Here is a 27,141-nt window from a genome sequence, read left to right on the forward strand (position 1 = left end):
AAATATTGAAAAGCCACATTGAAAGTACGCTGTCCACCCAAGTATTGAGGGAGGCAGAGTCCCATGAACAGACAAAACATCGTTCCTTAAAGGTTTAACAGGATGTCTTAATTCTGAAGTGTTCAAAAATAGCTTTCTACAAAATTTCTGAAGATTTTTTCCCCAATTAGTTTTCTAAAAACAGATAAAAAACAAATCTATTTTCAGACTAGAAACTTCAATGAGTCTTATAGTTAACTGCAATGATTTCTGCCATTTTTTATGAGTAAATCAACAGAAGTAGCAGGCTGCCACTGTCTACAACTTTATTAATCCCAGATCTAGAGAAATAATTAGCATCAGGTTTCATGTATATTTGATGATAAATCTTGAAATTGCATCCTTAAGTTGCAATCTGATCTCTAGAGACAGATGTCTTCCAACAAAGTCAGACATTCTTGATTATCCGAACTTTTGCCACCAAAGCTTGGTCTCCTCCAATCTGTCCAACCTCTGCCACTTCTATCTACTTGTCCAGTTCTGTTGTTTTTTTTCTGTTTGATCGGATTTCTTTCTTTGTTTTGTTTTTGCAAAGCTATATAAATCCCTGTTATAAGTTGTATCATGTGAAGTATTAATGGAGCCTGACAGCAGATGAAGCTGTGTACCAATGCCACCTTGAACTCTTAAAATCCAGACATACCTTTAAAGATGTTTATTATCCATTCTCAATTTCAAAAGAAGTAACACTGAAGGTGACTTCCATTCCTAAAGCAGCTCATGTTGTACATCTAGTTGAATTACCACTGCGTGCAAAATGAAAAACTGAAAAAAATTTGTAAAAGAAGCTTGTCTTTTCCTATTTATGAATTCACAATTTGGTTGGATTTTGTCATAAAATACTGAAATATCAAGCCTGCTTCCTAGACAGGGTGTTTTCAGATATTCTTGACAGCTATCACTGTCACAACAGCTCATAGTTCTGTGCAGAATCATAAGTAAGTTCCTTATGACTAACAGCATGCATGCCAAAGTCCAGAAACCTTTGCTGTGAACTGTAACCATCCACATTGTTATACTGAATTTAACAATGGCTAGTAGCTATTCATTTGTCAAATGATGTTGGCCCACAACATATTGAATAACCTCCTGCAAAGAAGGTACTTTTAACTCACAAACTCAGTGGACATCTGAGTAAGAACAACAGTGATGTTATGAAGAGCAGAATAAGTGGCTATACTCTTAAAGAAGTTCTCTTAATAAGAAAAATCAAATCACTGCTTTATGGATAGGGGCTATTGTAAGCACGTTTAGTAACTCAGCCAAATTTTCAACATCTTAGTAATATATTATAAAATGAAAACCTGACCTAATTTTTGATGGTTCACAGGATTAATAGCTCTAACCAAACATGCAAAGGAACAGCAACAACAACAAAAAAATTCTGTTTGTCTAAAAAGAGCTCCATCTCCTTTCATTCCTTTTGCTTCTTAAAGTAGAAACCCAAGTTCAAATATTCTGGGCCTGTCTCAAAGATACTTCAGCTTTGGTTATGACACTAAAACAGCACTAAGAGATTTAGACACGTTTCTACTATTGAAAGCATCACATTCCATGTATGTGCCACATAGTTCATTACTTATTTCTCTATTGCAATATACTGTAAGGTATTGTTTATGAAGAATCAGCCTATTTGAATTTGGCATCTTCCAAATTATATCAAAGGGTTAACTACAATACAGTATTTATTTCCTTTTTAAAAGATTGGAATACCTTTTCTTCCAAACTTAGATCTTAAATTTTCTGAATATTCAGAAGTCTTTATATGAGGTAAGTTGGACTTAAATAAAAGACCTTACCTCTCATTACAAAGTCTGCCTGGCCTACCTTCTTGGACCACCAGAGCTATCTTACAGTAGAAAAGAGATAAATATTTGACTTTAAGAGAATAAAATTACTTTGTCATAAAACATTTGCCTGTAAGGCAGATATCTGTACAGCTATCAGGCTTAAATGCTTACTTCAGCTTTACATGATGCAAATTCAGTTTTATCTCAGGTTTACAAAGGTAGAAGTTCATTACTCAGTCCATAATCAATCAGTGACAGAGGAAATAAAATCTGAGAAAAGTCTTCATCCTTCCTGTCCTACTATGAGGCTGTTTACCTAGCATGAAACAGATAGTTATACTAATTACATTATATACTTTTCTCCCACAGCATTTGTATTGAAGACATACTGGGCAGCAGATGTCAGTCAAGGTCACACTTTTACTATTCCAATGCTTTGGATGAACATTTCTGCAAAACAGATAAACCACACTGATTTGTAATACTTACTTCTTTACAGGCAACAACTCATTTGGTCTTTTGATGGTACTGTCTGTTTTTGTATCAGTGTCATAATACCTTTGCACATCTCTTCCAGTTCGCAGTGGTGGGCCTAACTTGTCCATCTTACTACTAAAATATATAAAGGGGTACTCATAAGGAGATTGCTAGATTGCTATTCAAGTTATCGCAAAAAAAAATTACTCACAGTTAAATATTTATATTCCCAAAGAATCCCCATTGACTAAAAAAATGTACAAATCCAACTTTAATAATCCACCAAACAAAAGGGTTCTTTGTCCTTTGAAGACAGGATTTCAGAGACTTATATTTGGATTAGGTTTCCAACAAATATTTCTTTTTTTTATTCTTTTTTAAACCAAACAAAAAAATACTGCCAGTTATCCTCACAATATGCACAATGCACTCACATTTGGCCTTTTTTCTCTTTAGAATAGCTTTCATAATGTCAAACTTATCACATCTAGAAAAGGGGGCTCATAATTACAAGTCATAGTAACTGTGTTAAGATGTTAGAAAACAACAGATGTAAGTACAAGCCTCCTTAACTTTAGAATTGGCAGGAAGGAAAATTCTTCCTTTTTCACTTTTTTTTTCATGAAGGCTGAACATTGTGCCCAGATAGAATAATATGCCTTCCATTCTCTTTTCCTTTATGGAGAAGAGAAAAGAACATAGGAAAGCCTGAAAGAAAAACAACTTTATTTAATATAAAAAATTCACTCACAATAGACGGTAGTATACACAAAGGCAATACTTTAATACTTTTTTTACTATTATGGATAAAATTACCAAACCAAAAAGACTAAACCAAAAATCAAATTTTAAAAACATTAATTAAATAAATAATAAGAAAACCTGTAATAAAACACACCACCATCCCTCCCACACATCATCATAAGGAGAATTGTAGCTTTTGAGAAATCACAAATTATATTAGAAAAACTAGGTCTTCAAGTGAAGTTCTGCATTTTTATCATCTTAAACCATAGAGTAAAACCTGCTCCTCTACCTCAATAATGTAACCGAAGTTTCTTCTTCTTACAAAAAGCCTAGTAACTTAAGCCTTAACTGGAAAGTGATGACACTTAAGAGTATTTTTATTGATCCTTCTGAAATTAAAGAACTATAAAGAAACAAACCAATCAAGATCAATGGAAATGTCTGGGTAGCTGAAGCTTAACTCTTCTTAAGCTTCCCACCCCTAAATGGAAGTCATAAAGAAAAAACCAACCAAGCAAGACCAACAGAACACACACTCACACGGAGAGAAATAATTTCTTAAAACTACTGTGCAGTTTTCTGATTCTTGTCATACAACCTTCATAAACCACAAGGCCAGGAAAATCACTAAACAGCTAACTGTTGTCAAGGAAGCATATTATTTTCAATAATGCTTTATTTATATATATATATATATATACAAAGCAAAGGCTCTTGTGTATCTCCAACACCCATATCACGCTACTTTTCATACTCCATCTGTAGTAACATCATATTAAAAGGCACAGAACCTATAAACTTTGCAACATAATTTGGTTTTGGGGAAGCTTCTGGTGTGAGCTTTGCAATCCACATTACATCTCTAATGCATCAAAAGAAATCTCCCCATAAGGAACAAAAATTCAACAATGCTAAATGATGTTCATTCATTATAAAGTCAGCAGGGAACACTGAGATTTTAGCCTTGTCAATTTAGCCCCAAATAATGCAGGCTGTAAGATAAGTTCCCCTTGAGTTCCTCTTCCCACTCCTTATCCCAAACAGATGTTCTAGTTCAAACTAATTAACTCAGGAAATGCTTAATCAATTCCTGTTTGACCAAATACACACTCTTTACATATTTCCCAAGGACTGAGAATTAAGACTGAGGTCTTTGACACTGCAAGACACATACTCCAATCTATCAAGATTTCCTTAGCTCTTTTCTGAACCTTTAACAATTTATCAACATAATCTGTGAACTCCAGGCACCTACAGCATAGAATGCCAAAGACAATAACCTAGAAGCACTCATGATATTGCTGAAATAAAGAACTACAGTATTCTTCCACACTTAAAAAACAAAACCAAAAAAACCCAAAGCGGACAGCCCTTTCATGTACTAATGAAAAAAAGCACAATCATAAGAATCTTCTGAAATGCAAAGACCACGAAGACAACTTCTTATTTACCCTGATTTCATTGAAAAAGCTGTGTAAGTTACAGTCTTAATGAAAGCAACAAGCTATTTTAAAAATACAATGTTTTTAAAGGCTACACATGCTGTATGGCAAATATATAAGTGGAATTTAAAATTTACTGATACTGGTTAGGTGTGCCATTCACATTGCATTTCAGCTGTAAGACTGGACTGGATGTGTCACTAACAGACATGATTCCCAGAAGGTGTAACTTTGATCAGCTTAACGTTAAATAGCATGTTTTATCACCAAAATAAAACCAAAACTACAAAGTAATTTCTAAGAATTCATCTGCCATATTGAAAAACATCATGTAATTTTCCAACTCCCAGTAAAAAAGCAAACAAACAAAAACCAAACTGTTCATAAATGAAACATGCATAGACAATTAATCTGTACATGCAAAAGATCCCTGGCTGGCCACAAACTGTGGTGTCAAGTTCTTCTAGGCAAAACAGTTTGCATGTGGGGGTGGAGTTTGCCTGTTTGCTTAGCCTTAGGATAGGAAGAACCACCTACCCAATTTTTTCTCCTGAAGATGTGATTATTCCTGACAGCTTACTAGAATTGCCCTACCCCTCGAGAAATGTAAGACAGTGCTAAACTCTGTACTCTTAAAAAACATGTATCAAACTTAGGATCTTAACATGATTCACTATCAAAATATAAGCCTAACTACAATTTATGCAGAATTAATTTTCCTTTTCCCAGTTCTTCAACATCAAAAAGATGAAATCCTATTTTCGCACAGGTGAATGAAGGTTTTCCTACTGACTACAGTAGAGTCTCACATGCTACTCTTGCACTCTCACTTGCTTCTCTAGGACTCAGAAATTATGCCCTTATGGTACACTTCCATTAATACTTAAAACTGGCTGTGCTCTCCGTCCAGGCAGAAAAAGAAAACTCTTAGAGCAGAGCTCAGCTGACACATCCTTATCTATGTGTACAAAGTAAGACTCACTAACGCTAACCTAGCTTATGTTGATGATTCTGTGGTGCACTCTCTCAGTAGTCCTTTACTTGGGAAGCAGAAGAGGAAAATTCAAATTAAAAAATAGTATAGCAAAAATTACTTAAAATAAGGGAGTTCATAAAATTTGGTTGCATTTCTGCTCATACAAAATAAAAATTTTTACTGTGATATTGAAGTTGAACTTTACATGAAATGAAGTTCAAGAATCTTTCCTTTACAGAACTAAACACCTTAGGGACCCAGTTCGTTTTAGCCTTCACCTTTCACACAAATGCAGGAACAGCTTCACGTGCCTGTCACAGCTTCAGGCAGCAGTTCAAGAGTGCCACCTAAAGAGCAAGAGGAAAACTGCACGCCTATATATTTTAATGACTGCTGGCTGTCACATTAGTCAGCAGATAGTCATTTCTTGCCCCTTTGCACATCCATCACAGAGAACAGGTACCATGATTCTACAGAAAGAGGCAGCGCCTGATTAAATTGCCCCCACCAACATATGTATAATTCATCCTTGATATTGCACAGTATAGTTGTAATTCTACTATTAAGCCTTATTACCTCTCTGCCGAATCTGGAATTACAACAATCTAGGCAAAAATGGAAGGTTTCACTTAATTAATATGTAAAAAACAACAAAAAAATTACAGTTTGCCTTAGGGTAAACTGCAGGAGCTCATTTCTCCCAGCAAAACCTGGAATTTAACCTGGTCAAAATAGTGTGTAGACTTAAAATATTTGCCAAGAAGAAAAAAAAAACCAAAAAACAAACACACGATTGCTTAACATTCCATTTGAGAGATTGCCTTTAAAACAATACATGTGCAACACTGCTCAGTAAATCAGTTAACTAACAACTCAGAAGGAAGAGCATGACATCTTACAGCATGAGCTCTGCCCGACTTAGGTACAACAGAATCCCAGATCCCACGCTACAGCTTGTCACTTTACTGGTTAAATCATAAACAGAGCGAAAGAAATACATCTTGTTTCATCCTAATGAAGGTAATTTTTATGAAATCTTAAAAGCACTTTTATTTTAGAAAATAATTATAGCTGCAATTAGCTATAGCCTAAATTATAAGATGCTTTAATATTTAAAATCTGGGTCACTACAGTATTAACTGTTCTCACTCTCTGACTTAGGATGTTGACTGTTAGTGTCTCAGTCCCTGCTCTGATAAAATTTTGTAGGTATTTGAACAGAATCCTACATATTTTCCCCTCGCACCCCAGTACTAAGGCTGAGATGATTAAGGCCAAAATTGTCACTAGTGACTGATCTGAGGCACCTAACTCCTCCATATTGTAACTGCTCTTACACCTCTTTACTTCAATGTAACTCCTGACAAACTTGTTCTCAGAAGCGAATGCAAAGTAGCTAAAAGAAAAAGAAAGAATTGCTAGGTCTCAGGTATAACACTTAGGAAAGAGACACATTTAACAGCCATCTGTGAGAAGATCTGGTTAGTACGACCAGCAAGAAATCACAAGGACTGGTCGGCAAAGACAAGAATAAACCACAATTTTTTAGAGCAGAGAAATGAGGACTGCAAGTAGAAACACACTCACCACATCCACACTCTTAAAAACTGGAAATTGTGTAGGAAATTATATGAGTTTATAAACCAAGCTAACATTCACTGCCTCTCAGCAGAGATCATTATCTGAGAGCTATGCCAACCAGAAGTCATCTATTTGCAGTTAACAGCATGTGTGAACAGAGAGAACCTGTGCAAACATCTCTCCGTATATTAACTGCTATTTGGCTTGGCCACATCACAATTCTTCCACCAAGCTTCAGAAGAGGAAATGGAAGACTACAGAATACAAAGCAGTAAGTCCAATGAGCAACTGACTAGTAAAATTAAATAGAACTTCCTTGTTAAGAAGTGAAGATCAAAACTTGTGGCCCCTCACAAACCAATACAGACTGCAATTAGAAATTCTATCAACAGGAAAAAGCCTTTCCCAGACAGCTGGGATTCACCACTGGGGTCAGAAACATGCCTTCAAATTATCTCAGCTGACTTTTTTTTACTGTGGTTTGCAGATCTACTTGTTTGCCACTCATCAGTAGGTGTTAATTCAGCTGCTGAAAACAGAGAAATGCGATATAAAAAAATCAGTCAGTGAGTAACAGAGGGTAGGATTTTCTATCAGTCGAAGCATAGATGCCTACAAACAACAGTGAAGCTGACCTGTAGACCAAAGACTACTAGGACACGGTGGGGAGGGGGTTGGAATTTCTGACAGCCTCATGGACTCTGCCTCCAGTCTGTGTCTGAAAGACTTGGTACGAACGGGCAGAGCAAGGAGGGACAGAACTGCATCCTCACGCTACATGGTGTTAGGAGGGAGGTATGACAAAGCTGTAATTCATGCTTGTGCGTAACTTGTAAGACTTAAGAGTGATAAACTAAAAATCACTAGTTTTGTGTAATTAATAAAGCTATCCATCCCCATGAGTTCTTTCATAACGTCCTTTTTCTTCCTCACAAACTTAAACTGTTGTTTTTCTCTACCGTATACAGCCTTCACCAATCTGATACTCATTTTTGTAGGACTAAGTTGTCTTCAATCACCAATGTTAGAACTGCAGTCACTTTGTTGTATTTTTTATGTTTTCTATCAGTGCTCCTTGGTGCTCCTCAAACTTCTATAAAATTGCACTACTTTTCCTCAATCCGTTCCATACATTTTTTCTTTGAGATAGTGTGCACTGACCATGCCCCCAGAAAAATACCAGTAACTGCCTTGATCACACTAGCACTTTCACTGAACTCTAATAATCTGTATCTAACACTTCTTATTGCTGTTGTAGCGCATTGGTTTTCATTGCCCTATTTGTGCTCATTCATTTGCTGTCTCTTGAGTATTTTACGACACGAAAGGGAAGCGGGAAAAGTATCCACCCTTTTGCGCTAAGAGGGAAGATCCTGTCACAATTGGCTTGTGGTCTATGGCAGAGGCCTCTTTCTTTTATTTGCATGAAATTATGCCTGATGTTTTCTCCTTTTTTAAGTCTCTTCACTTTTACAAAGAAACAAAATTATAGTTCCAACCAGTTTGCCTATTCTGTTACTTTTTAATCTCCTTTCTATCTATTTTTACCACTGGACCTCCTTTGCCGTTATTCTAAACATTAGGAAATGCATCTTTGCCTACCTCAGTGTTCCTTACGCATTAATTGTGTTTATAAATAAAAGATAAATTCAGAACACTACACTACTGAAGCTCACAGGGAAAAAAAAATAATGTAAATGAAACAGACCACAGAGACTTCTAGAACTAGCACAACATAAATATGAAATAAAGCATAAATAACAACATTAAACGGAAACTTACCCTGCTTGTGGGTTCACCATTCCCAATGAGTTTTTATGAGCTGGTGATAATGTTTGAATTTTGCTCCCACCGGATCCAGATGAAGATAGTGCTTTACTTGAAGAGGCACCTTGCAGTTGAAAGCAAGCATGGAGATACAATAAAATGTAAAATTTTGCTGCTGGAATGATACATTTTTTTAATTGTAAAATTCAAAACAAGAGTTTTAGAAATATTAAGATATGAACAACTCAAGATACTAGAAAAAGCAAGTATGTCTCCAGAAATTTACAGAAAACATGCAATTTAGACATAATGTTCTATCCTAATAAAAAACACTGGATGTCAATTACTTTCTTCAGGAAGAAAAAAAAAAAAAGAAAGAAGTCTAGAATGTCCAAGTATGTACAAACAGGACACGTTTAATATCGGATGATATCTGAAATCAGAGAAGATCAGTGTTTGCATAATTATAATATACATGGCTTGACTACACATTTTCACCAATTCATGACCATACTCAGCATACAAATTAGTTACAGAATTGAGCAACAGAAGAATCTCTGGTGAGACATCAGTATTTGATACAATTATGCATTACTACACAGAATGATTTTGCAGGTTCAATTCAGAAAAAAACTAATTTGACCCAATATATAAAACAGAAGAGAATCCTATGGACTCAAGAGTCTTGTTGGATAGATGCCAATCAGTGCCCCTTCCAACTTTAATTTAAATGGATTTTTACAATGCACTATATCAATTTCAACAATAATATATATAGCCATCATATATGTAAGTAAAAAAAATTAGGTCATAAAAACACTGATTAAAAAAAAATTGTATTATGAAAAACAGACACCATCTCATCCACTCACGTAACACTGAACTATGAATTTTTTTACTTTGACGGTTTAAATCACTGGGCAATGCTGTAGAAATCCTTCCAGCTACTAAAATTACACTACTATTACTGCGTAGTTTGAGAACTAATATTTAGAAAGTAAATGGAAAATTCATATCATGCATTTCATACCTACAACAGTTTTGCTAACACCACTTGGCTGTGGTAAGCGTGATGATGATGACGGTGTTGATCCTACAGAAGGCATCTTCTTAACTGCAGCAGGTTTGTACTGTAACAAAATACAACCTAGAAATTTAAGCAATTAAATCCAACTGTCTATATAACAAAATAGGTAGTTATCTCAGGTACTGTGGGAAAACAGACGACTATTACCTACTAGGTTAACTGTTTCTGGAATGGGATCATGCAAATGGTTTCCGCTAGTCTGCTTTCTTATACATACAGATGATACTAGTAGGCAAGATTATCTAACTCAGTGGTTTTGTTTTTTTTTCATTTAACTGTATGTCTCTGTATTTTCCATGCTTCTACAGCCTCTCTCATCTTTTTCCATAGCTGTCTCACAAGATTAATATTATCACCTCATTACCAGTTAATTTTAAAAAGAGTACTCAAGGGCAGGATCATTTTTGTCTTTCAAATCTTACTTTCACCTATGTGCTCTAGACCAGTCCCAGCACTGATTCAGAATACAGTGCAAGAATCACTATATAACTGCTTGTGTCTGTTTAACTCTTCATAGCTTCCAAAAATGAACACACACACACACTTTAATCCTTCATTTGTGCCCATCATAAGTTAACTACTGCAGCTCTTACCTTAATATACCTGAATTCCTCTAAGCCTCTAATTAGCCAAAATACTGCTGTCATTCATCCTGTAGTCATGTACCTTTGTCCACTTAAGGAACAGTCTTGAATTGGATTCAGAAGACTTGTACAATAGAAATTCAACTTTCTTTACAAATACTACATCTCTACGTTCTGCTGCTACCCCTACCTGTCATTTTCATGAATCTCTGAATTACATTTATGACTGTTTTTGGCTTTGCAACTGCTGCCATCTGATTTATGGATCTCTGCAACTCTTCTAAGAAAGCAAAAACCTCTTCCATGCTTAGTGTCTAATTCCATACTTAGTGTCTAATTTCAGTCTAGTGCAAATAATAAAATTACAGCTTGATTTAATGTCAAATGCAAGCTACGAGTTAATAAAAATGTTGTAGTTCACCTGTGTTCGAGTAGGAAGCTTCCCTTTGGTATCAGCTGCCAATTTTCCCTTATTAGTAATACGTGCTGCTTGTTCCTTACAGAAATTGATGTGTCTGTCAGCTGCATTTTCATTAAATCTCCTCTGACAATAAGGACACTGAATGTAATCTTAAAAACATAAAAACCTAATATTAATAACATGTTTTACAAAATAAAGTGTTTTAAAGTTTTTTAAAGACCAGCCCCACCCCCAGAGAAGATTAAGGCCTCTTGAATCTGAAAATGAAATGCAGATTGCTGGGGAAAAGAATTGTCCACATGTAACACAAAAGATGTTTCTTGTTTGATGGATAAGAATGCGAAGAGCGGTTGAGGATCAGAAGTAACCTAAGAAAAATCAGAAACATTTTGAGAGATGCTATTCAGCAGAGAAGCTGGCCAAAGAGGTATACGGACATGGCAGGGATATCAGCTGGAAGGAAGTGGAGAAGAGAAGAGCCTAAACAAAAAAATTACAAACACAGTTCAGTTTGTTCAAGGTATGAAAATGCATTAAAACCTTACCCATACAAACAGCAAAAGATCATAAAATCTGTTTCCTCTGGCAGTTTTGAAAGGACTGAGAAATACTAACTGTAATACTGGAAATTATAATTAAAAAAAAATTGGAAATTTAACAAAACAAAACAAAAAAGAATCAGAGGAAATTCAGCCAAAATTAGGAGATATCTATAGAGACATGCAAAACAGGGTAATTGGTGGCTCTATTATTTTTTAAGCTTAATTTAGTCACATTACAAACAGTATTACTTGCAGAAAATATTATTACTAACATTGGGGACAAAACAGAAAGGCTATGTAAATGTTTAAAATACTAAAAGATCTCTCATCTGTATGCTGGAAATATACCCCTTATTATACACTGTCCTTGGAAAGTAAGATGTTTCAACTGCGGTTTCAGATAGACATTTTAGTGTCTAGAGACACGGATGTTGAATTCCCCAGATTACAGTATTCAAAACCATGTAAACATCAGCTTCAGAAGAGCTGGACACTGACAAAGCAGGTTTAATTAGTGTGTTCCTAGATTACTTTAGAAATGTATCAAAGAAAATGAGGAGAGATTCAACAGTCACTGCCTCCAAGATTAGTTAGGTATTATACAATCCAAAATAAGATTTGGATTACATGTTACTACTCTAAATGCAGCAGATCTGGCTTAAGTAGCTATACTTTTAAATTAACAATTTTGAGTAAGTCAAATGATGTAATGGCCACCAAACCATGAACTGTGACCCAAGAAGTGTGAGCAAAGGACACAGGAAGAACACAGGAATCCTTCAGAGAAGTGACAGCATGGGAATCTCATGTGATAACAACAATGATTTTTAAATTATTTTACATAAACTCCACTGAACATAAACTGTACGTCAAGAGATAATAAACTTGAAAGCAGAAGAACTATAGTATCTATGTAGTCAAATCAAGACAGGCTCAAAGTTAAAAAAAGTATAAAAAAAAGCAAAATAGATGAATAAAGCAGCCATGGAAGTCCCTAGCAAATAAGACAAGACATTTCCATCTGGCATACAGCTCAGTTCCCGCAGAAGACTTTCAAAGCTCACTAAAGTAAATGGATCAGACTGTAGAGGATTAATACATACTCTTTTAAGATTCAGGGATCGTATCTTCATCCTTTTGTAAATTGCTTAGCACCAGTCAGCCACCTGGCTATCTGGAAGTACAGTCTGTACTGTCCAGAAAAACTATCAGGATTCAATATAAGCTTTATAAAATATAAACTAATCAAAATAAGAGGGCAGTACACATATGCAATCAAGTTCAATGCAAGTGAGGTGACTTAAGGTCCTTCTTAATACCACGAGGCTATTCTGCACTTCTTCTAAGGAAAAGGTGGAACAGGAGATCGAATAACCAGCAATACTGTTTGTTTGCAAACTCAAAGCATGTAATTAGGTAGGAAATATTAATACAGAACTCTCTCCTTTTAAAGGAAAAAGACTAGCAGCTAGTTAGAAATATGCACACCGAAGACAGAGCTGAGTAGGAGAGGATGGATATGCTCCATGATACCGTGCATAATTCTCCCTCTCTCCTACACATAAATTGGAAAACGAGCAACAGTAGCTGCCCCTGCTCTTTTTTTGTTCTGTTCTATTTGTGAGAAGAGAATCCACTGATCAGTTGGTGCATCTTCTCTTCATTCCTGGTTCCTTCCTCCTAAGCCTTACCAGTCTGGCAGTAGGATGAAGCCAGGAGACTAAAACCAGTAAGACTCAGCTTGGAAAAAGTAAAACACAGAATGAAGAAAAACTGAGGCACAGTATCTTTCTCTTCCCTTTACATCCTATCTGCTTTCAAGTGGGCTGAATAGAGTTACTTCCTTTGCTTCAAACTCATTTGCGGTCTCTGGAACCAAGGGAGCACCATTTTAGTAGCTTTTCCAAGCTAGATTTAGTTCTGGGCTCTTCTGCTTCTAATTCAGAACCTACATAACTAGATTATTAACAATCCTTTCCATGATCGAGCCTTATGTTTCTTATCCACAGCATTAGCTATTGGTTTTACTTTAGTTTAAAATGCATATGGCATTTCAAGATAGTGTGTACTGAACACTGAATAATACAACTTCACTTCTTACTATGAACACGCAATTACAATCCTAATACTGGACTAGCACGTTTCCTGTAGAGAAACAAGGTAGGGAACACTCACATCCTCACTTGACCACAGACAGGCAGAAGCAAACAGATGCTTTTTTCCATGTTTCTTAATCTTTCTGAAAACAGCCATTTTGCTGATCAAATGGTTTAACTCTCAGGACAAGAGGAAGAAATATATCCTCCACCCTACTAACACATCACAGAAGTTAACTGAAAAGTGTATTTCCTTCTCACTCACATCAGACTGCTTCAACACTTTACCCAGCCTCAGTTCTGAAAGCACCCAAGGTCTGTCACTCCCTTATTAATACAAATCCCACACATCTCACGTATCCAAAACACAAGTACCCCCACCACATGAGGAAGGATCACGTGCACACTAGAGCATACGCTGGATACATAAAACTAAATGTGAATTCAGCAAGAAATGGGAGAGACTACATTTGAAGAATGTAGTTGACATGCATTCCTACAATGTAAATAGGTTGTGGGTGTCCATCATTGGCAGCTAGTTAAAAAGATAGTCTTTCTGAGCTCTGATGCTCTTTCTGAGCAGTTCCACTGCTGTGGACAGAAACAAGGTGTTGAAACAATATGTCCAGCCTATGGTTTGTAAGACAGCAGCAAGCTGCAAGTTGGTCACAACTACCTTTCAATGCATTAAGAACAAACCCAGGCTCACAAACCAGCATCTGCATAGGGATAATCAGATAGGCATCTTCAAGAAGTTGTGAATACCGTATTCCAACAAATTCCTTTCCAATTCAAATTTTTACAAATTAAGTTTAAAAAAAAAATCTTTAAAGAACTCAACTGTTTTACATACCAGGGTCATATGATGGCGGAGGCGGTGGAGGGAGTTTTCCACCATCTTTAAGATTAAGTCCTTTGGCTGCTCGTATAGTTGCTATAAATTCCTCATGCTTTCGTCTCCAGTTGGAAGGTTTTTTGGGTGGTTCTGGCTAAGAAGCCAAAAAAGAAAGAGCTTTATATGTTTGAAGCTCTTCCTTCAAGCTAAGTACGTGCCTTATTTTAGTATACAACATTATAGTTAGATTTCTTCCAGATCCTAGTTGATCTAATTATCACTAATTGCCAGCAGAAATAAGCCTTATTATAATGCATACATAGTTTGCCTAAAATGTTCATATGCAGAGTAAATCATAACATACCCGTGGCTTAAGAGGTTTTACTGTGGGAATGTCAGTTCCTTCTGCTCTCTGTCGGCTGGAATCGAATGTCTTCCTTTTCTTGGCAGAAGTTTTTTGGCAAATGGGACCATGCTTCTTCTACAAGCAGAAGAAAAACAAAAGGAGAATATAAAACTTAGTTTTGAAAACCTAAGGTATTAACATGTTATTTCCCTCTTTATGAATAAGATCAGACTTCTTTCACTCAAACTTTTATACCAAACATTACTTTTAAAATGGAAATACAGGAATTCACGAATGCATATACACAGTCACAAAAACTTGGGCAATGAAGAAAAAAAATAGGAGACATCTGTATTTGCTCCTTGCAAATAAAAAAAATGATGGTAGGTAGGCAGCATTTGCATTGAGTGGCAATACAAGTCAGAGGTGTCCGAAATCTATATTCGTATTTAAGGACAGACCAATTGCTATTAAGACTGCAGAACACAGTATTTTGAAGATGGATAACAAAACACTTCATTTACTAGCTGAAACTGCATAATGCTAGGCCTTACATCTGCAGAGGCAAGGAATGATTCTGTGACCCTAGAGAAGATCCTTTTAGAAGCATGTATTTTCAGAAAGTGATGGGATGCTGAAATAAAACTAACCTCCTTCTAAGGAGCTTCAAAACCGAGACAACTTGAATCAATAATTATTTGGGGAAAAAAACCCACAAAACCTCCACGAAACCCAAGCATCTAGATTTACTTTATTTAGCTATAGTGACCATTGCTTAACTCTCACATCAGCTCCTCAGATCTAAAAGCCAATAGTGCTCATACCACTTACCAGTGCTGCTGGAAAGAAAGTCCTTCCACAAATCCTACATGGCAACAGATCTCCAGTTTGCACTGTAACCTCACCTTAAAAAAAACCACAAAACTTCTATAAGAAAATTTGTTTGAATTCATGATAAAAATTTCTTTCTGGATTGCTAACCTCATATACTTAGCAATAATAGTTGTTACTGTAAAAGTATACATTCTTTGAACTGTGACGAGAATATGCAGATCAAAAAGGAAAAGATGATACACAAGTCCTTACATAATTTTGGAAGCAGTCAGGCTCAGTAACATCACCATAAATTCTGATAGTTTACAATATGAAACTCTGCACCTTTAACAGGACACCTGTATGTCAACATGCAAATGGCAGACTCCCTGTAAGTCACAATGACAACCCAAGCACACACCAAGAATAATGATATTTAGTGGGTATTTCTGTGTCTTTGGAAGAGAATCACCTGTTACAGTATCAAATCTAAGTCACAGTCCACCACTTCTTTTTCTCTACTAAGTTAAACTATTCCACTTTCTCTTGTAAAGAAGAAAAAAATCTTTAATGCTATTTTTACTATATATTTTGTTCAGATTATTACTGACAGTTTACAAAAGCATTTCTGATGTTGCTATTCAAGCATTGGTAACAAAAATGTAAATGGTATTAAAGTATCCAGGCCTATGCAAACAAATATATTCATATAGTATGTATTATGCAATGGAGTCATGGCATAGACAAGAAACTCCACAGGGTTTCCCAATAACAAGCATCTATTATATTTAGTACTGTAACAGAGTGATACAGGGATCTTTTCATATCACATATACATCAATAAAGAGGCAGTAAGTTTGGATTAAGTTTGAGACTTACTAGTTGCTTTCTCTATACTCAGTCTGACTATTGCAGACAATAAAGCTCCCTCTATTTATACAAAGTTGTTGTGATTTGACCCCAGCCAGCAACTAAGCACCACGCAGCCGCTCACTCACTCCCCCCACCCAGTGGGGTGGGGGAAAGAATCGGAAGGAAAAAGGTAAAACTTGTGGGTTGAGGTAAGAACAGTTTAACAGAACAGAAAGGAAGAAACTAGTAATGATACTAATAACAATAATAAAAGTACAATAATAATAAAAGGATTGGAATATACAAAACAAGTGATGCACGATGCAATTACTTATCACCCACCTACCAATGCCCAGTTAGTGCCCGAGCAGTGATCCATGCCCCACAGCCAACTTGCCCCAGTTTATATACTGGGCATGACGTCACATGGTCTGGAATACCCCTTTGGCCAGTTGGGGTCAGCTGCCCTGGCTGTGTCCCCTCCCAACTTCTTGTGCCCTTCCAGCCTTCCTGCTGGCTGGGCATCAGAAGCTGAAAAATCCTTGACTTAATATAAACACTACTTAGCAACCACTGAAAACATCAGTGTGTTATCAACATTCTTCTCATACTAAATCCAAGGCATAACACTATACCAGCTACTAGAAAGAAAATGAACTTTATCCCAGCCAAAACCAGGACAAAAGTTAAAACAAAAACACTTTGAATTGACTTGTATTTTAGGCAAACTAGTGCCTTAAACTAACGAAGTTATGAACATAGCAACGTTCAATGATTTGATTAGGCTTTTTTCCCAGTTCCCCAGTATCTAAACATACATACCTGTCAATTAGCTGTAGGACCAGGCCTAAAGAAAATGGATAATTTAACAAAATGTTTCATGGCAAACAAATGTCTATTCAGGCAGCCATGGTTCCCACTGAAAACCTTTTTTTTTTCAAATGTAAAGATTAAAATTTAGTGAGGTTTCTAGTTCCAGTATGTAACTATTAGGTCTATTTCTACCTTTTTCAATTACTTGAATTAATTACTTCATCATCAGTATGTAACTACGTATAATGTATTAATTGTCTAAATATACTAGAGAGCACAATCCATTTTAAGAAACACAAATCACATGAAGGGTTCTGCAGTTTAAAATATTTATAGTCATATCTTTAATTAATTTATATACCTCTTCCACATAGACATGAACAGGGCCTTGTCACAGCATAGCAGGAGTGTACTGACAATAACCGAGTCTCACAACTGAAGTCATAATCAAGCTTCCTTTTGTGTCATCTAAATGTATGTGTGTTTAGATGTATACAAGTAGGGGGAAGTAGGAAAGATAGAAAACATGCAGATAAATCTTGTTTTTCTTCTATTCTTGCATCTCAATTATACTTGCATGTTATCAACATTTACCAGGAACTTATTTTTCATTGTTAACTGTATTTTTTCAATCTCTATTTTAAACAATCATGTCTTAAAACTTTTCCATAGGTCTGTTTTCTTAAATCCGCAAGCCTGAGCATAACATTGTGCTGGCTTTGGCTGGGATAGAGTTAGTTTTCTTCACAGTAGCTGGTATGGGGCTGTGTTTTGGATTTGTGCTGGAAACAGTGTTGATAACACAGGGATGTTTTCGTTACTGCTGAGCAGCCCTTACCCAGAGCCAAGGCCTTTTCTGCTTCTCACCCCACCCCACCAGCGAGGAGGCTGGGGGGGGCACAAGGAGTTGGGAGGGGACACAGCTGGGACAGCTGACCCCAACTGACCACAGGGATATGCCAGACCGTATGACATTACAGTGTATAAAGCTAGGGCAAGAAGAAAGAAAGGGGGGATGTTCAGAGTGATGGTGTTTGTCTTCCCAAGTCCCCGTTCTGGGTGACGGAGCCCTGCTTTCCTGGAGATGGCTGAACACCTGCCTGCCCATGGGAAGTGGTGAATGAATTCCTTGTTTTGCTTTGCTTCTGTGCATGGCTTTTGCTTTACCTATTAAACTGTCTTTATCTCAACCCACGAGTTTTCTCACTTTCACCCTTCTGATTCTCTTCCCCATCCCACTGTGGGGGAGTGAGTGAGCAGCTGTGTAGGGTTTAGTTGCCAGCTGGGGTTAAACCACAACAAACATTAATCAAAAGTAATAACATGCACACTGGTCATACATAGCTTAGATGGCTGGAACCTGCCCACACTATTTTCCTCAGGGGTAAGCAGTAGTGGTTGTAAGCTTTGCTCAATTCTCCCACTCAAAAATACAAGGTATGCCCAGATTTATTTTGTTCCATTACTTCATTCTTCAGTGTTCTCATCACTCTTAATAACGCTAACAGACATCACTGCAAACTCACTTCTGCTAAACAGTTCATCTTCTTTTTATCTAATACAACCCTCAGCTTTGCAGACAAGTGAGAGAGGCATTTCATGGAAACACAAAGCGACACTGTGTCTTTAAGACATTAGCTGAAATAAATCAGAATTAGTTATCTTGAAATCAGGTGTACAGTATAAGATTAAGGATTTGACCGAAAGAAGAATTCTTTCAGATATCTGCCTTAGTAAAAGAAGAAATGCTACATTTTCCACCATTTTTTTCCATTCACTGATCTCTGAAATTCAAGTTTGTGTTTAAATTCACCATTAAAAGAAGTAGACTTGATAGATGCTCACCTGATCAAGAAGTATTTACATACCACATACCAATGCATAACGAATGCCAATTAGCACTCACTGCAGCTACAGTTACAGTATTCCTACCCTCCTCTGCTGCTGGAAGGTACTCAATCACATTTGCCAACAGCTCCTTCTGCCAACAGCTCCTCCCTCATAATACAAATCACTGACCCAAAACACAAAAGGAAGTTATTTTAAAAAATTAAAGTTCCTTAAGTTTTGTTGAAAATGGGAAGCCTACAATCCTTTAGATTTGCACACTTATCTCTTCAGTCCTCTATGATTTTTTTCACCCTTAAAGTAAAAAAAAAAAAAAAAAAAACCACAAAAAAACAAAACCTTAACATTTCTTTCTAGGAGCTCATGAGCCTTCCCTTACAGATGGGTTAGCAATGTCATCAACATGGAATCTTTTAATTTAAAAATAAAACATGGGAATAAAATTGTGAAAGTTGGAAAAGAGTTGGTTTTGGTTGGGTTTTGTTTGTTGGGGTTTTTTTTTTTGTTTGTTTTTTTTTAAAACGGCATTCATGCATGATATCTAGTGCAGTCAGTCATTGACTGACAGAATTTTTTTCCTGAACAAAATTTAACAGAAATGGTTGTTAAACTAGGATGTATCTGGGGGGAGGAGGTTAAAAAAAAAAAGGAAACACTCAAATCAAGAAACAGAAGAAGGATTTGCCTGGCAAATGAGTCTGAGAATAGAAACTGGTAGTAAGATGGTGTCATGGCAATTTTCTTCAGTCTTTTTTAAGTCTAGCAACAATGCAGGGATTACCATAATTTTGGTTATACATCACAGAAGACCCAAGATCCAGCAGCTACACTTCATTTTCCTTTTACCATCTTTAATACCACTACTCACCAGCGGTTTACACACTTGTATTAAACAGGAATGAATACAGTTAACTTGGAAAAGGATAAACATAATTATTACTGTTTATCTAATCTAAACACACTTAGGGAAAAGAGAAATATGTTCAAAATGGTTATGTGAATACTGAAGGAAGAAGTAGTATTTTTGCTGAAGTGATGCCAAAACTGATATACAGCTTTACACCCTATTCTCCTACTGTCTGCCTGAGACCAGGTCTCAAACAAAAACACAAAGTTCAACCTACTAAGATGCTGGGTATCTGAATTAAACAACTAGATTGGAAGTTTTATTAGCAGCACTACAATAATCTCATCACTTGTGTTTCTAAACTGTCCCTGTCAGAGCTCCTCCTCCTCTAGCTTACTTCCAGAGTACAACCACATTCCAAATTCTTTTTGCTACCTACACGCAAGTTATTGCACACATTCCTTTTGAATATGGTCACAGTCCAGCTACCCATACTTTCTGATCTTGAAGTTGGAGCTGAGCTGTAAAGTTTGGGGGGACCTCAAAGTCTGACAGCACAGCTGTTGCCGTCAGTCTCCCAGGTGTAGCCCAGTGCTTTCAATATTCTTATAGATGAGTTTAGACTTCCTTGAAACCTAGATTTTCAGGGAACAACTTTTTTTCTTTCTCTCCTCTCATGTTCAAATACAGCAACTGATTTACAGCTGAAAGTGCAAGCTGCCAGCTCTCAGATTTATCTTTCTCAGTATGTGTGGATCCATCAATACACAGAAGTTCGATCTGACACAGTCACAAGCATAATGCTAGCTCCTTCTGTCATGTTTACAAATTAAGCAGTTGTGTAAATAGACTCCACGCCTAGAGGGAGCAGAAGTCTTCAGTGTTGCTGAACAACTATTAACTGAAGTTTTATTACAGTTTTCTCTTTTGGAGAGCTTTGTATACCCAAATACATGTCTGCACCTAGATGTAAAGTGCAGAATGCTTCAGAAACAAGACTGCTCTTTGCCTCAGTAACAGTATTTTGTCATGTCTGACTGCCTTTCAAAACCTTTTATTTATCTGCAGCAGTACTAAATGACTTGGGCCAGACAACTGTGATTATCAGAACCATCAAGCCTCACTGAATTCAAACTTGCAGAAACACTGGTACGATTTCCAGCCTTGAGACTAGGTAACTATTTGAAATCAGCAAGTAATCTACAACTGTTTAAAGTTATTACTTGAAGAGTGCTTGCCAAATACCTCTGCAAAATTGTATTTATTGCTTTTAACATAACTCCCCTCTTCTCTCCAAAACCAAAGTATTTTCCACTTAAGAGTTCCATATACTTCAGGTACAAAAAAAAAAAAATGCAGAGCATCCCCACATTAATTGGAATCTGTACCATCAACCCACAGCATCTAGTTCATTGGGGACTGTCAGTCTCCAACGTTATGTCCACTATCAGTACTGACTGAGTTATATTTTTTAATCAACACATTATCTAATAATAGTCTGAAAAGACTAATGACAAATACTATAAACAAGAGTCACCTAAAAATGATACTGATGCAGTGACATAGGTAGGGAACACTTCTTTGAACAGTCAAATACAATTCCAAGCATTAATTTTTAAAGAGCAATTTTAAAGAGCATTAAATAAAATAATGAAAAGCTGAATGTACAAAAGTAGAAAAAAGTATACCAATAAAGGTGTAAGTTTTGCAAGTTTTCATTATTTTGCCAAAAGGAATTCTGAAATGCGAACAAAAGTCAGGCAAATATAACATACTGCTTACCAACAGGGAGTACTTGCCACACTTTGGTAAAGTCTGCTTGATAACTGACGACATGCGTGATTTACCCCACCAAGCAAATCCCTTCTCACCTATGCTATTCAGCAGTTTGCCGAAGAGTTTGAGAAAGGAAGAGGAAATCATAGTAAGCCCTGTCTCTTAGTATTCAACCATTCACATACTTTGAAATTTTTATGCAATTAGGTTATTTGCAATTGTAAAACAAATAGCAAACCAATCTACTTTTATCTATCTATCCCTAATTTTAGAGGAAAGCCTCATGAATTCTCTTCTACTTCTGTATTGACAATGCAGTCTAATCTTGCATAAAACCTGTCACTTCTGCTTCCAAAAAGATAACAAAAAGCAGCATAACTTCCATTCCTTCAAGCTGAAAAGCTTGAGTATGCCTTTCATAGTACCTCTGCGTGTTTTTAAGTCAGCTCTTCAGCCTGGCAATGCAAACGCATTATATTTGTCAAAATTACTGTTATTGCATTGAACACGAGTCTGATGATGGTGAGTGTGGTACTACTTCCTTGAAAATAACATAACAAGGAAAGTCCCATTGCCTCAAAGTGACAACCTGGAGGAGGATTCTGTGAAGAAGTTTTTTTTGTGACTGAGAAATGAATTGCATGCAGTCAAGAATGGCTGTAATAGCAGCACACATACAACTCACATCATGGTGTACTCCCCTTTTCTAGAACCGTCCTTCTTTCCTCCCTTCCTCATATGAAGTGTAAGTTTTAATGTTAAAACATGCCAACATCACACTACAGGTCCTTAAAAATAACCAGCTCTCCTGGACTCCCCCTAGGGCCTTAGCTCGTAAGATTCTTCCAAGCAGATCCCTAAACAAGTCAAAGGCTGCTCTCCTTAAGTCCAGGGTTGAGATCCTGCTTATTTGCCCAGCTCCCTCCTCTCAGGATCCTGAATTCAACCATCCCATGGTCACTGCAGTTAAGGCTGCTTCTGACCTTCACATCTCACGTTTGTAGGTATGAATTCCAGCAGGAGTGCCTCCCCTTGTCAGCTCCTTGATCACCTGGGTCAGGAATTTGTCATCAGTGCATACCAGAAGCCTCCTAGATTGCTTGTGCCTTGCTGATTTGTCCCTCCAGCAGGTCATCAGGTAGTTAAAGTATCTCATGAGGACCAGGGCCTGCGAATACAAGGCTCCTTCCAATTATTTGAAGGAGGCTTCATCTTCTTCCTGATCAGGTGGGTCATAGCAGACAACCACAACAGTATTTCCCACACTGGTCTGCCTGCTAACCCTGATCCATAAGCTCCCAGGGGGCTCCACAGCAAAGCTCTATGCATTCTTGCTGTTTTCCCACATAAAGGGCAACTTCCCCCCTTGCCGTACAGCTGGTTCTTCCTGTAGAGCCTGTATTCATCCACCACAACACTGCAGTCCTGTGAGCTGTCCTACCACCTACGCATGATCCCAACAAGATCCTAGCCCTGCAACTACATGCAGCACTCAATTCCTCCCGTTTGTTCCCATACTGTGAGCGTTAATGTACAGGCACTTTAAAGAGGCACTCAGTTGCGATGATTATCCAGAAAAATCTATGAGAGCTTCCCTTGTAATGAAGATGGAAACACAACAAAATCGAAGGCAAATAAGCAGCACTATTTGATCGATCTGACTTCCAGATACATTATCTGGTCTTTTGTTAATGAGCTTTAAGATCAATTAAAGCCACCAGAAAGCATGTGACCTGCAAAATCTGTGTACACGTTACACAATTGTGCTTGGCATCATAAACTCACTATTCTGCTGCATCAGGCTACAAGCACCATGATGACTGTAAGCAGGCAGTCAAGCAAAGACTAGCCTTCTCACACTAGCCTTAAACCAAGACTGCTTTGCACCAGTGACCCCCCAGAAAATTCTGGACTTACATACTCTACTACCCAAATGTAAGTGGACAAAGTAATCCCAATCTAAATCTGCTTGCTTATCAGAATATTACTTGGCTAACAATAATGTGATAAAAACAATTTTGATAATAAACTTCATTTATAATATATTGATTCCTACTCTGCCCCCTGCCCCCCAGAATTTCTTTAAAAGTAAGCCCACTTCTCACTCTCTCAACTGTTTAACATATTCCTGGAACTATTTTACTGAAACGCAACTGCTTTTGATAATAACCAAATCAGCTGTGCATGTGCAGGCAAAATACATTCATCTTCCCACAATTTCAACCAATTCACTTACTAGATCAATCTAGTTTCTGCAATTGAAGTTAAAAATGGAAGAATTCTACAAAAACTATAGAACTAACAGATTTTACACCCTTTTCTATGATGCTGAAGAAACTAGTCTGAAACACTCAAACTCCTGTCTACACGTATTTCACCTTTAAAGGAAGTAGATTTTGATAGTGCACTTCCCCTATCATATCAGCCTAAACTTAGCTTTCAGAATTTTTCCTTAAGTAAAACATTTAATTTCAATTTCTTCCCCCAAACATAAACACTAATCAAAACCAAAAACCATAATTGCCTTTGAAAAAGTAAATACCTTGGCCACAGTTACACAGTGTATTAAATGTCAAAATTAGATCACTTAACAGAGGTGAAATTATGCCTAGTGAAACACAGCAGTTCAATGCAAAGTCATATTTATCACTGTGTTTTAATGGCTACTGGAGACAAACAACTTCTTAAAAGAATATACATTAATATCAGTTTTGCATTTCAATCTTTAATAGTTTCCAACTTGCTGATTTAAGAACAGTCCTGTAAAATTAATTCTTCGTTCTGTTAGACAGACCCAAAAAAGCTGAAGTGTTCCAAAAACGCAGAAGCCTCTCTCAAATGAAGCTTAAGAAAATGGCTGCCAAAGTAAGGAAGCTGCTGCACACATCCAGTGAGGCAAGACAAAGATGAACACTAGAGGGAAAGGAAGATTCACATTAATGTTATTTTTTGTTTTCAAAACTGAAATAATTTTCTACACTATTAGGAAAAAAAAATAAGACTGGGCATTAGCTTACTCAGAAATTCTGTCAAAGCAAGCATAAGGACTTGCTTTCAACAGTCATGTTACTATATAAAATGCCAAACTAGAACACTTGCACTGTTTGGGGTGTCTCAGACATTATCAGTGCCAGCGAAGGGTCCAGGGACAAATCCTGTTACAGCACAGATCTCAGCTCTCAGCAGAAGATCCTATACGGTGAGCCTTATTCTTATGAAACCTTGAGGGCACACCCAGACTCTAAGAGTCTAAATGCTTAATCACAGTAGTCCCTACTTGGCATCTGCAAGGGAAAGCTATGGGTTGGAGACTGCAGGCTATTTCCTGACCAAGCAGCCACTCATCCCCTTCCAACCACAACCAGCCTTCCCCGGCTGCTAGAGCACAGGCTGAAGGAGAAGACTGGGTCTGGGTAAGCACTGCCATTACCTACCACAAAGAGCTGGACATCTGCCCTCAGGCACAGCTGCCTCTCTGCCCTTTACTCCTTAGGCAGCAGCAGTCCTGACCCACTGGGATGGGCTATGAACAAGTGTGGGAAGTCGCATTTAGTCGGCTCAAGCAGCTGTCGCCGGCATCCTCCCAGAAAAAACAACAGACTGGAGAGAAGCCAATCAAATGCCACCACTGGACTGCTCCAGCTTATATGAAGTCAGGAATTCAGTGCTTGGATCCCCTCCTTCATCTCCTTTAAGCAAAACGGAGAGCAACAAACATGCCAATGTAATAGCTTTTTTCTTACCATGCAGTAGTGAAAGAAACAAGCACATATCAACCCATCAAAAATGGTCCTGAGATTCAGCATATGGTGGACTACTCAGAAACAGATTTTTAAACTCACCTTACTCACCTTAGAGAGCACTACATTTTCAGGCACAGTCAGTCTATTGCTTTAAGTGTTTTCACCAGTAAATTTAATGAAAATTGAAAAACAGCACACAGGCTGCAAAGTAACAAACGCTGAGCTAATAACTTTAGATTTAACATCAAATTTGTCACTTGTAATGACAAGTGTGCACTGATTACTTTTACAAAACTTTAAAAGTTATAAATTTGACTCTCAGTATCAATCTAGTAATATAACAATACAAATGAAATAATAAAGGAACAGACTTTAAAAAAAAGCAATAAAAGTAAATTTTAGAAGAAACTTACGTCACACAGAAACCTACTTTCCCATTTCACTTAACATTTAAACTTGCACAGAGAGAGAAAATGCAACTGCAACACTGGAAATATTATTTAGCTTTTTAAATGTCACTAATGCAGCTCCACAAGCCAACTAATACACATACAACTCTCCACATTATGGAAAGAATCATTCTAAACTGGGTAGAGTTCTTTCTTATTAATAGCATGCTTAAATAAACAGAAATAAAACAGATCTTGCATCTATAATGCTGAGCTTCACAAAAGCAAAGCACCAGCTTCTGAGGGTGGAAAGTCCAGGCCAAGCATCCTGAACCTGAGGGGGTCTTCCACAGTCATAAAAACACAGCAGCAGACTGCTGCCAAAAGACAAAGTCCTGCCCTCCACCATAATCATGTCCCTCACACACACAACTGCCAGGACCCGCTGTACAAATCAGCTCTGGGAAATTATTTTCCTATGCGCTAATATAGAGAAGGAGCAGGCTGAGACAGATTTCAGAAGCAGTCCATACTTCCATGTCGGATGGGTATGACTGTGCAACTGTGCTTCTAAACACAAATTTAATCTAAAATGGCAACCAGCAACGTTCTTCTGAGTTGCCAGTGGAGCAGTGACTGGAAAAAAGCATAATACCCAATGAAATAATTTATTATTGGTTTTGCGTACATTTTTCCTGTCTTAGAGCCACCTTTCTACAGAAACTTCATCTGAGCCTAACCCAATGTGCATCAAGAGACACAGCTTAAACTGAAAAACTGTAAATAAAAGAAAAACTACTTGCTTCAAATGATTTGAAGCAAAAAAGGAAGTATTTTATGTTGTGGCAATTTGTTTAGAGGAAGAAAAACACAGCACAAAGTGACCCAGAAAAACGCAAAATACTATATTCTTCAGTTTCAAGAACTTTAGCATTCAAGGATGCTGGATAACAGCATGGGATATGAGTGTTTGCAATGGAAGGACATCTCAAGTTTTAGAAACGGCTAATTACCTGTGCTATTCTCAAATTAGCCTCGAGTGTTCAGAAGGAACATTTCACACCGCGGAAAAATGCTTCGATAAGCTCTAGGTTTTGAAAGTACTTTCAAGAAAAGGTTCACTGAGTAAACATGAGATTTCACCTGTGATTTAGCAGCTCTTTCTCCCACCACTCCCGAGTCACTACTGAAACACAAATAAAATGTAAACCATTTCCAGCAAAGTCAGAAGCTGGACAAATTCTACTGCAAAAATGACATGTTTTTTCAGACTTCTGCTGTTATCTGTACATCCACTTTCTTCCCACCCTCTGTTATGAAGGTGCTGGAG

The 27,141-nt window shown here is 37.2% G+C and overlaps 1 protein-coding gene across 1 annotated transcript in view; it reads right to left on the bottom strand.

Annotated features, from left to right (window-relative positions):
• The window catches only part of ZC2HC1A (zinc finger, C2HC-type containing 1A), a 25,503-nt gene extending 3,764 nt beyond the window's left edge, over positions 1 to 21,739 (bottom strand). Inside the window, exons 1-8 of the mRNA XM_010575923.1 lie at positions 21,679 to 21,739; positions 15,562 to 15,635; positions 14,749 to 14,865; positions 14,403 to 14,538; positions 10,912 to 11,060; positions 9,850 to 9,949; positions 8,835 to 8,943; positions 2,319 to 2,441 (exon numbers count right to left, since the gene is read on the bottom strand). Coding sequence (XP_010574225.1) covers positions 2,319 to 2,441; positions 8,835 to 8,943; positions 9,850 to 9,949; positions 10,912 to 11,060; positions 14,403 to 14,538; positions 14,749 to 14,865; positions 15,562 to 15,635; positions 21,679 to 21,739 — 869 coding nt within the window. The remainder of the gene's footprint in view (positions 1 to 2,318; positions 2,442 to 8,834; positions 8,944 to 9,849; positions 9,950 to 10,911; positions 11,061 to 14,402; positions 14,539 to 14,748; positions 14,866 to 15,561; positions 15,636 to 21,678) is intronic.
• Between the last annotated feature and the right edge of the window lie 5,402 nt (positions 21,740 to 27,141).

The sequence above is a fragment of the Haliaeetus leucocephalus genome, unplaced genomic scaffold (genome assembly GCF_000737465.1).
Source record: "Haliaeetus leucocephalus isolate CR32 unplaced genomic scaffold, Haliaeetus_leucocephalus-4.0 Scaffold506, whole genome shotgun sequence".
Taxonomy (NCBI): domain Eukaryota; kingdom Metazoa; phylum Chordata; class Aves; order Accipitriformes; family Accipitridae; genus Haliaeetus; species Haliaeetus leucocephalus.